Source organism: Phacochoerus africanus, chromosome 5 (assembly GCF_016906955.1).
Source record: "Phacochoerus africanus isolate WHEZ1 chromosome 5, ROS_Pafr_v1, whole genome shotgun sequence".
Lineage (NCBI taxonomy): Eukaryota > Metazoa > Chordata > Mammalia > Artiodactyla > Suidae > Phacochoerus > Phacochoerus africanus.
In genome coordinates, this window is record NC_062548.1 from 32,434,750 (window position 1) to 32,447,205 (window position 12,456).

The 12,456-nt window shown below is 50.0% G+C and overlaps 1 protein-coding gene across 8 annotated transcripts in view; it reads right to left on the reverse strand.

Moving 5' to 3' along the window:
• Positions 1–12,045, reverse strand: part of ABCC1 (ATP binding cassette subfamily C member 1) — a 160,966-nt gene extending 148,921 nt beyond the window's left edge. For all 8 annotated transcript variants that reach the window (XM_047780429.1, XM_047780435.1, XM_047780434.1 and 5 more), the window contains exon 1: positions 11,928–12,045. In XM_047780429.1, coding sequence (XP_047636385.1) covers positions 11,928–11,975 — 48 coding nt within the window. In that variant the 5' untranslated portion in view covers positions 11,976–12,045. The remainder of the gene's footprint in view (positions 1–11,927) is intronic.
• Between the last annotated feature and the right edge of the window lie 411 nt (positions 12,046–12,456).

Sequence of the window (12,456 nt, forward strand, 5' to 3'; positions counted from 1 at the left end):
ATATACATGCCTGGCTTTCTTTGGACTTGCACCGTCTCCTCACCCAAGCATCCCCAGGCCTTCAGCTGTCAATGTTCAGACTGCCCCGATGCCCAACCAATACCCTCTTTGGGAATAAACAGGGTCTGACCCAGGGGTGAGCCCTCTCTTCACCCCTTCCCATCAAAGATGCAACTGAGCTGCAAGTGGGCCAGCCCTGACCCTAGCACCAAGTGTGAAGTGGTTCACTCAGACCTCAGGGATCTCAGACCCCAGGGATCAGTGGACAAAAGTAAAGGAGAGGCGAGCCCATCACACTACAACTGCGGTCCTCAGAGTCTAACCTACCAGGTGTCTTTTCTCCTCAACCCTGGGTTAGTAAAGTGAATGACTTTGAGGGAGAAGCCTTATGAAAGGGCTCCCAGATAATCTAACTCAGCTATAACTACAGCGTCACCTTCCCCAGCACCCTGCTGCTCCAACTTTCCCCTGGGCCACTGGTCTCCAGCCCTATAAAGGCTGATTAGAGGGACTACAGAAGGCACTGCCATTAATATGCACCTCTCGGCTGCTCTTAATAATCAGAAAAACAGCCATAATGATGGGCACTCTTAGAGAGGCCCTACTAGCATTGAGCCAACACATTTTAAAAAACAAGCAGGGGAGTTCCCGTCGTGGCACAGTGGTTAACGAATCCGACTAGGAACCATGAGGTTGCGGGTTCGGTCCCTGCCCTTGCTCAGTGGGTTAAGGATCCGGCGTTGCCGTGAGCTGTGGTGTAGGTTGCAGACGTGGCTCGGATCCCGCGTTGCTGTGGCTCTGGTGTAGGCTGGTGGCTACAGCTCCGATTCGACCCCTAGCCTGGGAACCTCCATATGCTGCAGAAGCGGCCCAAAGAAATAGCAAAAGACAAAAAAAAAAAAAAAAAACAAGCAGGGCTGTAGCTAGGACAAACCCTTTTCAAATGATGTGAAATATTCACTCCACTCCTAAGAACATGTGCTAAAGAAATAAGTCAACAGGCACCACCCATGTGATAGTCATTAAGAGAGTTTTCTTTAAGAGAAAAAAAAAATTAAAAAAAAAGCACTGGGGAAACAGCAACCTAAATGTCAAACCACAGGCCGTAATTATGGAAATTACCGTCCACCAAGACAAGGAACTATTGCTTAGACATTTAAAGGTATAATTACAAAAGTTATACAGGAACATGGGAAAATCCTTACAAGACTAAATGAAGATGGGGATGGAAGAGAGTACACGCTCTCCAAGAGCAACCTTGCGAAACCACATAAAAATCTGGACGGAATTCGGATGTTAATGCACCAAACAATGACCAATGGAAAAATACGGGCAACACACATGACTGACAAAGGGGCAAGTTTCCCAATATACTGAGAGCCCCTGAAAAGTAAGGGGAAAAGGCCCGTGTAAAGATGCACAAAAAGGAAACAGAAAGACATACAAGAAAAGAACAGGCACATGGCCGGGGATTGTGACATAGGATGCTATGCTTCTAAGAGAAATGCAGGTGAAAATCAGATATATTTTTACACAATATATTTTGATAATCTTTCAAATTAACAGAATTGGACCATGTCCAGTGCCAGGAAAGATGAAGAGGAATGGGAATGCTCATTCCTTGTCATTAGGAATGGACTTGTTACTAACTTTCTGGAAAATAACCAGCCAATACCCATTAAAAATTAAAATTTACACCAGTTCCCTGGTGGCCTAGCAGGTCAAGGATCGGGTGGTGTCACTGCTATGGCTTGGGGCACTGCTGTGGTATGGGTCTGATTCTTAGCCTGGGAACTTCTTTATGCTGTGGGCGTGGCCCAAAAAATTAAAATTTACATAATTTTAACCCATGTACAAAGACGTTCACTGGGACACTGTTTACAGAATAAAAATGGGAAATAATGCAAGTGATGTTATTCATTGGGCAATGGCTGAATTAATTACAGCAAATCTATAACTTGGAATATCATACAACTCGCTAAAGAATTACCAGTATGAGTCTATATATCGCCATGTATCATATGCTAAGGAAAAATAAAAAGCAGAGTGATGATTATAACATAACCCATTTTATCTTTAAACATATTATTTATGTTTATAAGCATTTCCATAATTACAGAGAAAGGACTGGGAGAGTATTTTGGTTACTGGTCAGAGAGAGTTAATGCTTTTTTCTTTTTTTTGGCCACGCCCCCAACATGTGGACCGTCCAGGGCCAAGGACTGAACTCACCCAGAGCAGCAACAAAACTGGATCCCCCCTCCACAAGGGAACTCCTAATGCTTTATTTAAATATCTCTATGTTGTCTGTTTTGTTACAAGGAGTGTCACTTTAGGAACCAGAAAATTCTACAGTTAAACTAGGAAGTTTATGTGTAAAAATCAAATCAGTTGCATTAGCTCAATGGGATTATGAGGAAAACTTTGGCATGTTAAACTGCTGACGCAAAAGCACATTCTAAGCAACAGAGAATTCAAAGAACGTTTAAAAATTTAAACACATCTTTCTTTTCTTTTTTGCCTTTTAGGGCTGCACCCACAGCCTATGGAGGTTCCCAGGCTAGGGGTCCAATCAGAGCTGCAGCTGCCAGCCTACACCACAGCCACAGCAACACCAGATCTGAGCTGCGTCTGCAACTTACACCACAGCTCACGGCAACACCGGATCCTCAACCCACTGAGCGAGGCCAGGGATCAAACCTGCATCCTCATAGACACTAGTCAGATTCATTTCCACTGTGCCACAATGGGAATGCCTAAACATATCTTTTTCAAAAGAGAACAAAACCAATCACTCTCTGGACCAAATCCACTGGAATATAAGGTTTATATCCCGAACAAAACCCTTTCACAGACAGGGAAGCAATGTGACCCTGGTCAGTTTTCAACTTGATCGCTGCTCTCAAATGCCAGGAACACAGCAGGTGCTTAATAAATGCTGGGGAGTCCATTCGTGGGCATCTAAACTACAGCAGCCACCTGGCAATTAGAACGATCAGATTTCAAAATGCCCATATTCCCCAAAGCCAGAGATTTCTCAGGGGGGGACTTACTCTGAGTCATTTACATCTATTTGCATACAGTGCAAAGACGAGCACCCCAAGCTCATCCCATGGAAACTGGAACGAACGACCCGGACACTGGGGGAATATACGGCACAGTCACAAACAGACGCATGTGGAGCTTGTGAAGTATTATTTCCTTTTTCTTTCAATTTGCACGTACTTAACGCGGCAAGAAAACCAACACTGGTTTCTAAAATGAAAGGAGCAAGATATAGAAGTTACTTAGAATATGAACTTATCTGGGGAGGAAAAAAAGACTCTCCTCTCTCCCTACCTCTCCCACGCCTCTCACTTGTCGCACATATTTGCATATGCTTGAAATTTTCTAGAAGGACACCCAAGAAACTACCATCGCTGGCAACTTCTACAAACAGAGTGCAAGGAGGGGGAGTACTGAAACTTTTACTTTCCCTTTATATTATTCTAGAATAGAGCTTTACTCTAGGGTGGTTTTTTTTGTTGTTGTTTTTGTTTTTTAACTTTCGTTAAACGTTAGAACCTTTTTAAAAAGATAAGGGAAAGTAACAGCACAAGCAAAAAAGTTACCATGCAAGTTCTTCCAGGTCAATTCAACACCTAGTGTTAAAACAAGAGTTTTCTAGCAACCTACAGAAAGTCACCTTAATCACACAAGACAGCACCTCATCATCTTAACAGCTCAGGAAAAGCCCCTGGAGAAGAATCAAGGGCAGTGGGAAATCCCAACATGATCTGACCTTGAACGTTGCAGCTAAGCTTATAAAACAGGTGAGGCTCATAAATGTACATATAAACTTAATTTTTTTTTTTTTTGGTTTTTTTAGAGCCACACCCGCGGCATTTGGAGATTCCCAGGCTGGGGTCCAATTGGAGCTACAGCTGCTGACCTACACCACAGCTCATGGCAACGCCAGATCCTTAACCCACTGAGCGAGGCCAGGGATCGAACCTGCAACCTCATGGTTCCTAGTTGGGTTCGTTTCTGCTGCGCCACGACAGGAACTCCTAAACTTAATTTTTAAAACCTGAGTCGCATTCAAACATAAATGGATGAGAGGCCCACAAGAGTGGGGGCACAAGTATTGCTCCATTTCCTCACCAAGCTGCAGTAAGCTTCCTCCTTGGAATTTCCAGGTCCTTATTATGACCACGAGCCACTGTATGAGCGCTTTACACATTTCTGCAGAATGCTCCAGATGAGATCTTCATGAAACCGGCTCTGCAGTTTGGCGTTAAGTGCTGCGAAACTTTGACCCGCATCCCAGGGTCTTGGCACTTGCTGTTCCCTCCACCTAGGACTCCCTGCCCCAGCCCTTGTGCCACCAGCTTTGGCATTCAGGTCAAAGGTCAAATGTCACTTCCTCCAAAGGGCCCTCCCAGGACACACCCCTTCACGGTTTGCACCCCAGTTCTTCCCAGTTCACGCCTTGGCGGCATTCGTCGCTGTCCCAAAAAATCATTTTGGTCATCCCCAGTATTAGCCTCATGAGAACAGGGGTCTGTCTTGTTCATGGCTGTATTTCCTGTGTCTAGAACAGCGTCAGCCCACAGTAGATGCTCAATTCATCATAACAGAGTGAAGAAATGAATGAGTGAGAAATGGTAGTGGGAAGAACAGGAGAACGAACCCAGTGTTCTAAAGACCACGCTCAAGTTCTCTGTGCCCGGTAAACATGGGCACTTGACACACGCTCTCCAGAAAGGAAGGCATCCCCAAGCAGGTAGTTACTCAGGGAGCCACGTAAAGACAGACAAAGGTTCCCAAGGAGACAACTCCCTTGGGATGGGAAAGCAGGAAGGCAAAGGCCCCACAAAACCTCAATTACCACCTGAGGGTACTGGATGCCACCCTCTGCGGGCCTCCAGACCCACTTTCCAGAACTTGGCAACCTCCTCCAGGAAATGAACCCCACAATTAAACCAAGGGGACACTTAAGCAGAATCCCGGACGTTGTAATTGTCCACCTATCCCGGGGCAGTTGAAGATGAAGGAGTCGTGCTTCAAAGCGGACCTCTAAAGGCGGGCCCTTCACCCTGGGACTGAACCATCACAGCCAGACCCCCCACACCCAACACGTCCTGACCAGAACGGATCAGAGGGGAGAGGCACAGCCCGGGGTGGAAAGAAGCAAACAGCATGGAAACGGCTGTAGTTTCCTTCTCCGGCTAATGGGAGTTTAACCTCCTTAACGTCTCATTGAGCTTCCCCAAGGCCACCCGAATAAAGCCAATGACATGAGCAATTCGACAGCCTAAATACTTAGGGAAATGCAGCGACAAGGCCAAAGTCTTGCCCCAAATTTCTTCTCCAGATTCCTCCACACCAATGGCTGTGGGACTTTGCCACCCAGGGGATATCTGACAAAGCCTGGAGACATTTCTGTGTCACAACACAGGGCAAGGGCTATTGGCATCGAGTGGGTCGAGACCAGGGACACTGCTGGCCAGCCTACAGTGCACAGGGCACCCCCACGACAGGAAGAACCTGGCCCCAAATGTCAAGGGTGCCAGGCTGAGAGACAGCACCACACCTGCCACCCTCCCCCACAGTGGCTTCCTCATACCTCCATCCTCAGAGATGTGGTGCCAGTTCCCAGGCCAGGCTGAGGGAAGCACTCGCTCTGGTTTCCTTTCTGCAAAATGTTCAGGCAAGTTTTCACAGGCAAGAGTTTTACTGACCATTAAGAGCTGGGGAGGAGTTCCCATCGTGGCGCAGCGGAAACAAATCCGACTAGGAACCAGGAGGCTGCAGGTTCGATCCCTGGCCTAACCCAGTGGGTTAAGGATCCGGCCTTGCTGTGAGCTGTGGTGTGGATCGCAGACGCAGCTCAGATCCCCGGGTAGCTGTGGCTATGGCGCAGGCCGGTAGCTGTAGCTCCAACTAGACCCCTAGCCTGGGAACCTCCACATGACGCAGGTGCGGTCCTTAAAAAGAAAAAAAAAAAAGAAAAGAAAAAAAAGAGCTGGTGAAATCTACACTTTATCCCACAAAGAAAATCTGGAGCCAACATACAAACTGGACGCTGGCTTCAAATTACCCGGGCATTGATAATTCGTTTATCCGTCCCCCTCCTGCCAACATGACTAAGCCAGAACAGCATGAAACTAGTGAGCCAGATGGGCCCCCATCACTTTACCAAAAAGCAGGGCTTCGGGGCAGAAGATGCCTGCTCAAATGCCTACAGGTGCCAGTTGAGTTCCTTCAGTGGGGGAAGCAGACCAGGTGAGAAAGCAAAATTAAAAAAAAAAAAAAAACAGACACCAGGCCTTAGAATGAAAGCTGCAATAGGAGTTTTTTCCCACTGTGGCGCAATGGGATCAGCAGCATCTCTGCAGTGCCAAGGATGCTGGTTCAATCCCCAGCCCAGCACAGTGGATTAAAGGATCTGGTGTTGCTGCTGCTGTGGCATAAGTCGCAACTGTAGCCTGGATCTGATCCCTGGTCCAGAAACTCCATATACTCAGGGGAGGCCAAAAGAGGGAAAAACAAAACAAAACAAAACAAAACAAATAAACAGAAAGAATTAAAGCTGCAATAAGGAAGAGCGGCGGTTGGGGCAACCTGGGGGCAGCCCCAGCCAACCACCAGCATGTACACATGCAGGCCCTTGTGCAATCAGATCTGATTTTTTTTTTTTTTTTTTGGCCATGCCTGTGGCATGCAGAAGTTCCCAGGACAGGGATCAAACCCGAGCCACAAGAGTGACGATGCCGAGTCCTTAAGCACTAGGGTGCCAAGGAAATCCCAGATTTTTCAAAAGTCAGAAATCCAGATTTTTCTGTGAAATATTCCCATCGGTAAATATGAGCAATCACAGTAATTTATAATTAAAAGAAAGCCAAACCAGCATACTGCTGGGCTAGATCTAACCCCTCCCTATCCATGGAACTGGTACCTCAGACACTCAAATTCAAATGTTAACTGTCCCTACTGTGTGCTGAGATCTGGGAAAAGAGACACAAGACTCAGTTCAGACCCTTGCAAACAAAATATAAAGCGGTGGGATGTGGTTTGTTCTACCTGAGACTCCATTCCAGACAGGTGAGTGACTATTTCATCCTCAGAGGGCTCCAGAAAGAGGCTTCAACCCGGCTCAAAAGCCACTGCAAAGCTTCACGCCATTCATTCATTCAACAAACATTTACTGAGCACCAACTATGTTCCAGGCACTGTTCCAGATGCGGGGATTACGGCCATAAAAACAAACACAGGCAAAAACCCAGTCCCGTGAAGGTGACCTTTTGGTGGGAATTTACAGAGAGTAAATCAAGTAAGTGAAAGATGGTAGTAAGTACTAGGGGGGCGGGGGGGTGGGACAAGGAAAAGGAAGGACGGGAGTAAATGGAAGTGGCAGGGAGTCAGGGAAAGGCTGCCCAAGGTGACATCTGAACCAGGATTAGAGGTGCAGGAGCACTCTGGGCAGAGGGAACCATAAGTGCAAAGGCCCTGGGGCAGCCTGGCAGCCAGCATGTCTGAAGTGGAGGGAGATGGAAAAGAGCGGGCAATGTGGCCAGAGAGGTGAGGGGACCAGAAGCTGTCAGGGCTCGTGAGCCCCTCGAAGCCCTCCAGCCTTTCCCCTGAGGGAAGTGGGGAGTCGCTGCAGGGTTTTAAGCAGAAGGCGGAGAGGATCTGACCTACGTCTTTGACAGAGTCCTTCTGGCTGCTGGGTTAAGACCAGACTGTGGGAGTCACGGGGGCGGGGGGGTGGGGGCAGCAGGGAGAGCATGGAGCTGCTCACGGTGGCTCTGGCTACAGCGGTAGCTGGGGAGGCTGTGAGAAGCAAGCAGATTTGGAAATATTTTTGAAGGAACAGGCAAGGGTTTGCTGACAGATCAGTTGTGGAACGGGAGGGAAAAGAGAGGCAGGAATGGTGAGAGGTCTGGGCCTGAGCCTCTGGGGACAGGGCTGCCACCAGCTGAGATGGGGAGGAGCTCGAAGTTCTGGTGGGACATGGTTCAGTGAGAGACACCTGTTGAGACACCCAGGTGTAGATACGGCTTCTAAAAAGTCAAGAACACAAATGGAAAGAGATTTTTTTTTTCTTTTTTTTAAATCCACCACCGCATTCCAAATGCCAGGCTCCACTTGGGGCTTCCTTCTGCAAGGCTGGAGGGCAATCCAGGAACCCTGGACTAGGCCTTGCCCTGTCCTCTCAACAGTCCTCTTTCCTCTTCCCAAGGCCATTCACCTTGTCATGCGGCCATTCTGGGCATCAGGTTCAACACGCATGAAGCGGGATGAGGGGAGGGGAAGAGCTGAGAGGTTGCAGGGATCCCCTGACTCTAAGGATCCACAAGGGAGCAGGGAGACTGGATGGACGGACAAGTGGATGTAAAGGAAAAGAGAGGAAGGTGGAGGGGGGCAAAGTGATGAGTCTAAAAACCCATAGAAAACTTCGGAAATAAGGGGAAAAAAAAAACACTGGCTCTTCCTAGATTGTTGTGAAGCCAACGGGAGCTATTACGGCAGGAATCAGATTGAGTCCAAGGACAGACCTTAAACCAAGAGGGATTTCTCATGGCTTCTAAAATACTCCTCTTCTCCCACCCTTGGCCCCTAATTCAAATATTCAGGGGTTCACTGAGTTGGAGGATGGCTCGGGGCAACTCCACAGCAAACAGCAGCACCAGGACCAAATATTAGTAGGACTCCAAGAACGACGACACTGGTCAGGCACTTCCATTCACCCTCGGCAGCAGCAGGTTCAGCAGCAAAAATAAACTAGAGGATTCCCTTCAGAGAGGACTGCTTACACTTACTGAGTGCTAACTGTATACCAAAGGCAACATTCTAAGTACCTGCAGAGGATCCGCTTGGTGCCGTGCTCTCACCCCGTTATTTACCCAGGAAACTGAGGCACGGACGGATGGGGAAGACTCTCCACCAAGACACACAGCCAGGATTCGAACCCCAGGGAGGCGCCACACTGCACTGCTTCCCGACTTGTTGCTTACTCTTTGACATTTTCTGATTTTTCTCCACTGGACATGCAACATATTAATAAATACATTTCCTTTAATTTTATTTTTTCTTTTTAGGGCCATGGACGTTCCCAGTCCAGGGGTCGAATCAGAGCTGCAGCTGTCAGCCTACACCACAGCCACAGCATTGCAGGATCCGAGCCCCATCTGTGACCTACACCGCAGTTTTTGGCAACACCGGATCCTTAACCCACTGAGCGGGGCCAGGGATCAAACCCCGTGTCCTCACAGGCACTATGTCAGGTTCTTAACCCACTGAGCAACAGTGGGGATGTCTCCACATTTGTTGAAATAACTTGCAAGGGGAGGTCATGCCCACTCTCCCAACATTCAAACATCAACCATAAAACAGCCCTTTCTATCTGCCCCCTGCCAGCCACCTTCGATGGAAAAACAGGTGAACTTAGCCCGTATTTTCCATTTAGATAACCAAGTTCCTCTTTGTTCATTCCAGAGCATTTGCCTTGGTGAAGGTAGTAAGTCAGCTGAACCCTCACCACAGCTGACTTCCACATCTTGATTTTTCTGGCCATTTCCTGGGGGCTCAGAGGCAGGCACTGGCCCAGAAAGAAGGCGCCGCAATAAGCGTCTCAGGTGGGCTGGGAGCCTTGATCTCTAAACTGGGGACTCTGTTCAAGGGAGGAGCCAGGCATGGGTGGGTGAGTGGCCCAATCCTGCGTTCCAGCTGAAAAAAAAAGTGAGTCCAAAGGAAGGACCAGCAACTCAAAACACACAACTTCATTTTTGGAAAGAAGAATAACCATTGTTTAACTCTGTGCAGGGCATGGGCTGAGCTGCTTGCACGACGACGGTAGGAGGTTGGGACTTTGGTGGGCCCCAGCACCCATTTTACAGGTGAGAAAACTGAGGCACAGAGAGGCATAGTGGTTTGCCCAAGGTCACACAGTTACCTAAGGGCTGGGAGGCCAGTCTCTCCTGCCCTTGAGGGTGCACCCTGGAAAACAAAGTCACCTGCTTTCCGTTTGATTTCTCCTGCTACCTGGAAGAACCCACCCCCAGCTGCCTGCGCTCAAACTCTGCTTCCAGGGCATCTCCAGAAACTGGGACATCTGGTGAGTCCAGAAATCCAGAGGGAGGAGGGGCAAGGGAAAGGCTGCAAGGCCAAAGACTGGGGGAGGATGGAGGACCTGGCAGAGGTGAAGACCAAGCACCTGGCAATTTATGTAGCAAAAGTTCTTGCCAGGAGAAAAAAAAAAAAGTACAACTAGTTTCTCCAGACAAGTTTCTTCAGCTAAAATTAGAGGATCCCCCCCCAAAACTCATTTGACTTTGGAAAACCTGATTAGCCACCAACTGCCAGCTGTCATCTATAAAATGTATCCTTATGCAGAATCTAATTTATGGTTCCCTATTTTTTTCTCCCTCTGTAATTTAAGAAAACAAACAAGGAAATACTCCAGTAATCACAGCAACGCTAGACCAGATCCCCATCTGATTCTCGCAGAAATTATTTTGCTGTTGTCACACAGGGTACGGGGAGCAAGGACCTCCTAGATTTTCCTCTCAACTTAAGTAGAATCCTACAGTGCACAACCAGCTCTCCAATCACTCCTGGACCCTGAGCACAAAGCGTCTGTACTATTTCCAGCCACACAGTAAATCTCTGGTCCCACTGGCCTGAAAATAGGAGACATCATACCCAGATGTGTTTGGCTGTTCTACCAAGTGATAACCCCCCAAAATAAAGCCTTCTCACAGGGGCCCTCAAGGCTGACTGTTCACCACTCCAAATGCAGCCCGCAAGGAGAGGACTACAAAACAGAGCAAGAAGGCATGTGGGGATGCGCCTCGCTGGCTCCAAAGAACCAAGGATATTTCTCTCCTGATTCCTAAATAAAAGGGTTCAGATTTGTGTACCTTGTTTACCAATAACCAAGATGGGAGGATACAGAAGTGCTTCCTGTTACCAAGAGGCAAATCGCATTAGAGGGAAACTAAAGCCCAAGACACTGGGGATTAAACCACTGGAGAGTGGACTTGGGCGACCCAGCCAAGCTCAGCACTGAACATTCAGAAGAAACCTTGGCAGCCGGTAAACCCTGGGGGTGGGTCCCCACAGAGAAGAGCCTCACGTTACAGGGGTGGAACAGCAGATCCGCAGACGCCAGGATTCTGGGCATCCTCAGCTGCAGCCTAAACCTGACCCCAGGTCAGGCAAGGCAGGGCAGGGGTGAAAAGCCTTACCTTCCTTCCTGGCTGTTCCTCGAACTTCCCTAATTCTTCCCCTGCCCCCCCCCCAACTCCCCCCATAGGAATTAAGTAGAAAGTAAAAGGTGACAAAAACATGTAACCCGCAGGAGAGGAATGTGGATATCAAACCATCCAGAAGGGGGCAATCCTCAACCCCGCCCCTGGAAGCCCCTTTTTACAGCCCGAGCCCCTCTCCAGCTCAGCCCTTTGGTAACAGGGTGTTTGTTAAAGAAGGGAACCCACCAAGGCGATGAGGGAGCTTAAGCAGGAAGACAGCCCCATCTCTGACACCTTCCCTGGATTTTTAATTGGAAATAGAACCCCACAACAGAAAGGGCCCCCCTTTTCAGCCTCCTCCCCCGGCCTCTGTCCCCTCACCTTTCCCCAAAAGCCCCAGAGCCAGGCACTTGCAAGCCCTCCCCAAGGCTCTGCCTCCCTGGAGCCAAGTCACCCAAGTTTCCTCCCCCGCCCCCATCAGCGGCACTCCCGAGGGACCAGCCGCGGGCGGGGTGGGGAGCGCCCCCCCTGCCCAGGCCGGCAGCAGGGCGGGGAACGAGGCGCTTGGGGAGGCAGTGGAGCCGGGGCTGCGGGCCCGGCCCGCCCAGCCTGGTGCTTCCCCGCCGCCGGCCGGCCTCCCTCCCGCTCCCCGCCGCCGGCCCCACGCGGCCCCGGCGGCCGCCAAGCACGTACCCAGAAGGGGTCGGAGCCATCGGCGCTGCAGAAGCCCCGGAGCGCCATGCGGCCGGCTCGGGCACGGCGGGCAGCGACGGGCAGCGGCGGGCTGAGAAGCCCGGCTGCTGCTGGCGGCGGCGGCGGCGGCGGCGGCGGCGGAGGCGGGGGAGGGAGGCAGCGGCTGAGCGAGCCGGGGCCGCAACGCCGCCTGATTGGCGGGCGCGTCACGGGGATGCGGCGGCCCCGCCCCGCTCACCTCGCCCGGCCCTCGCGGGCCGCGTGGGGAGGCTTCACCCCCAGGCGCCCGATCCCCAACCCCCACTCCATCAGGGGCCCGGACCTTCGTGTCCAGACCCTCCGACCCCTTTTGAAATCCTGTTGTAACAACAACGATGACAGCAGGGTAACGATAACACCCTGAGGAAATGACATGTCCTGATCCCTCTATGACCCCGGAGAGTGCCTGACAAGGTGGCTGCGTCCTCATTGAACCCTTTATGACTCCCTTTTCATGAAGGAAGAAAACGGGAGCCAGAGAGGTTGAGTG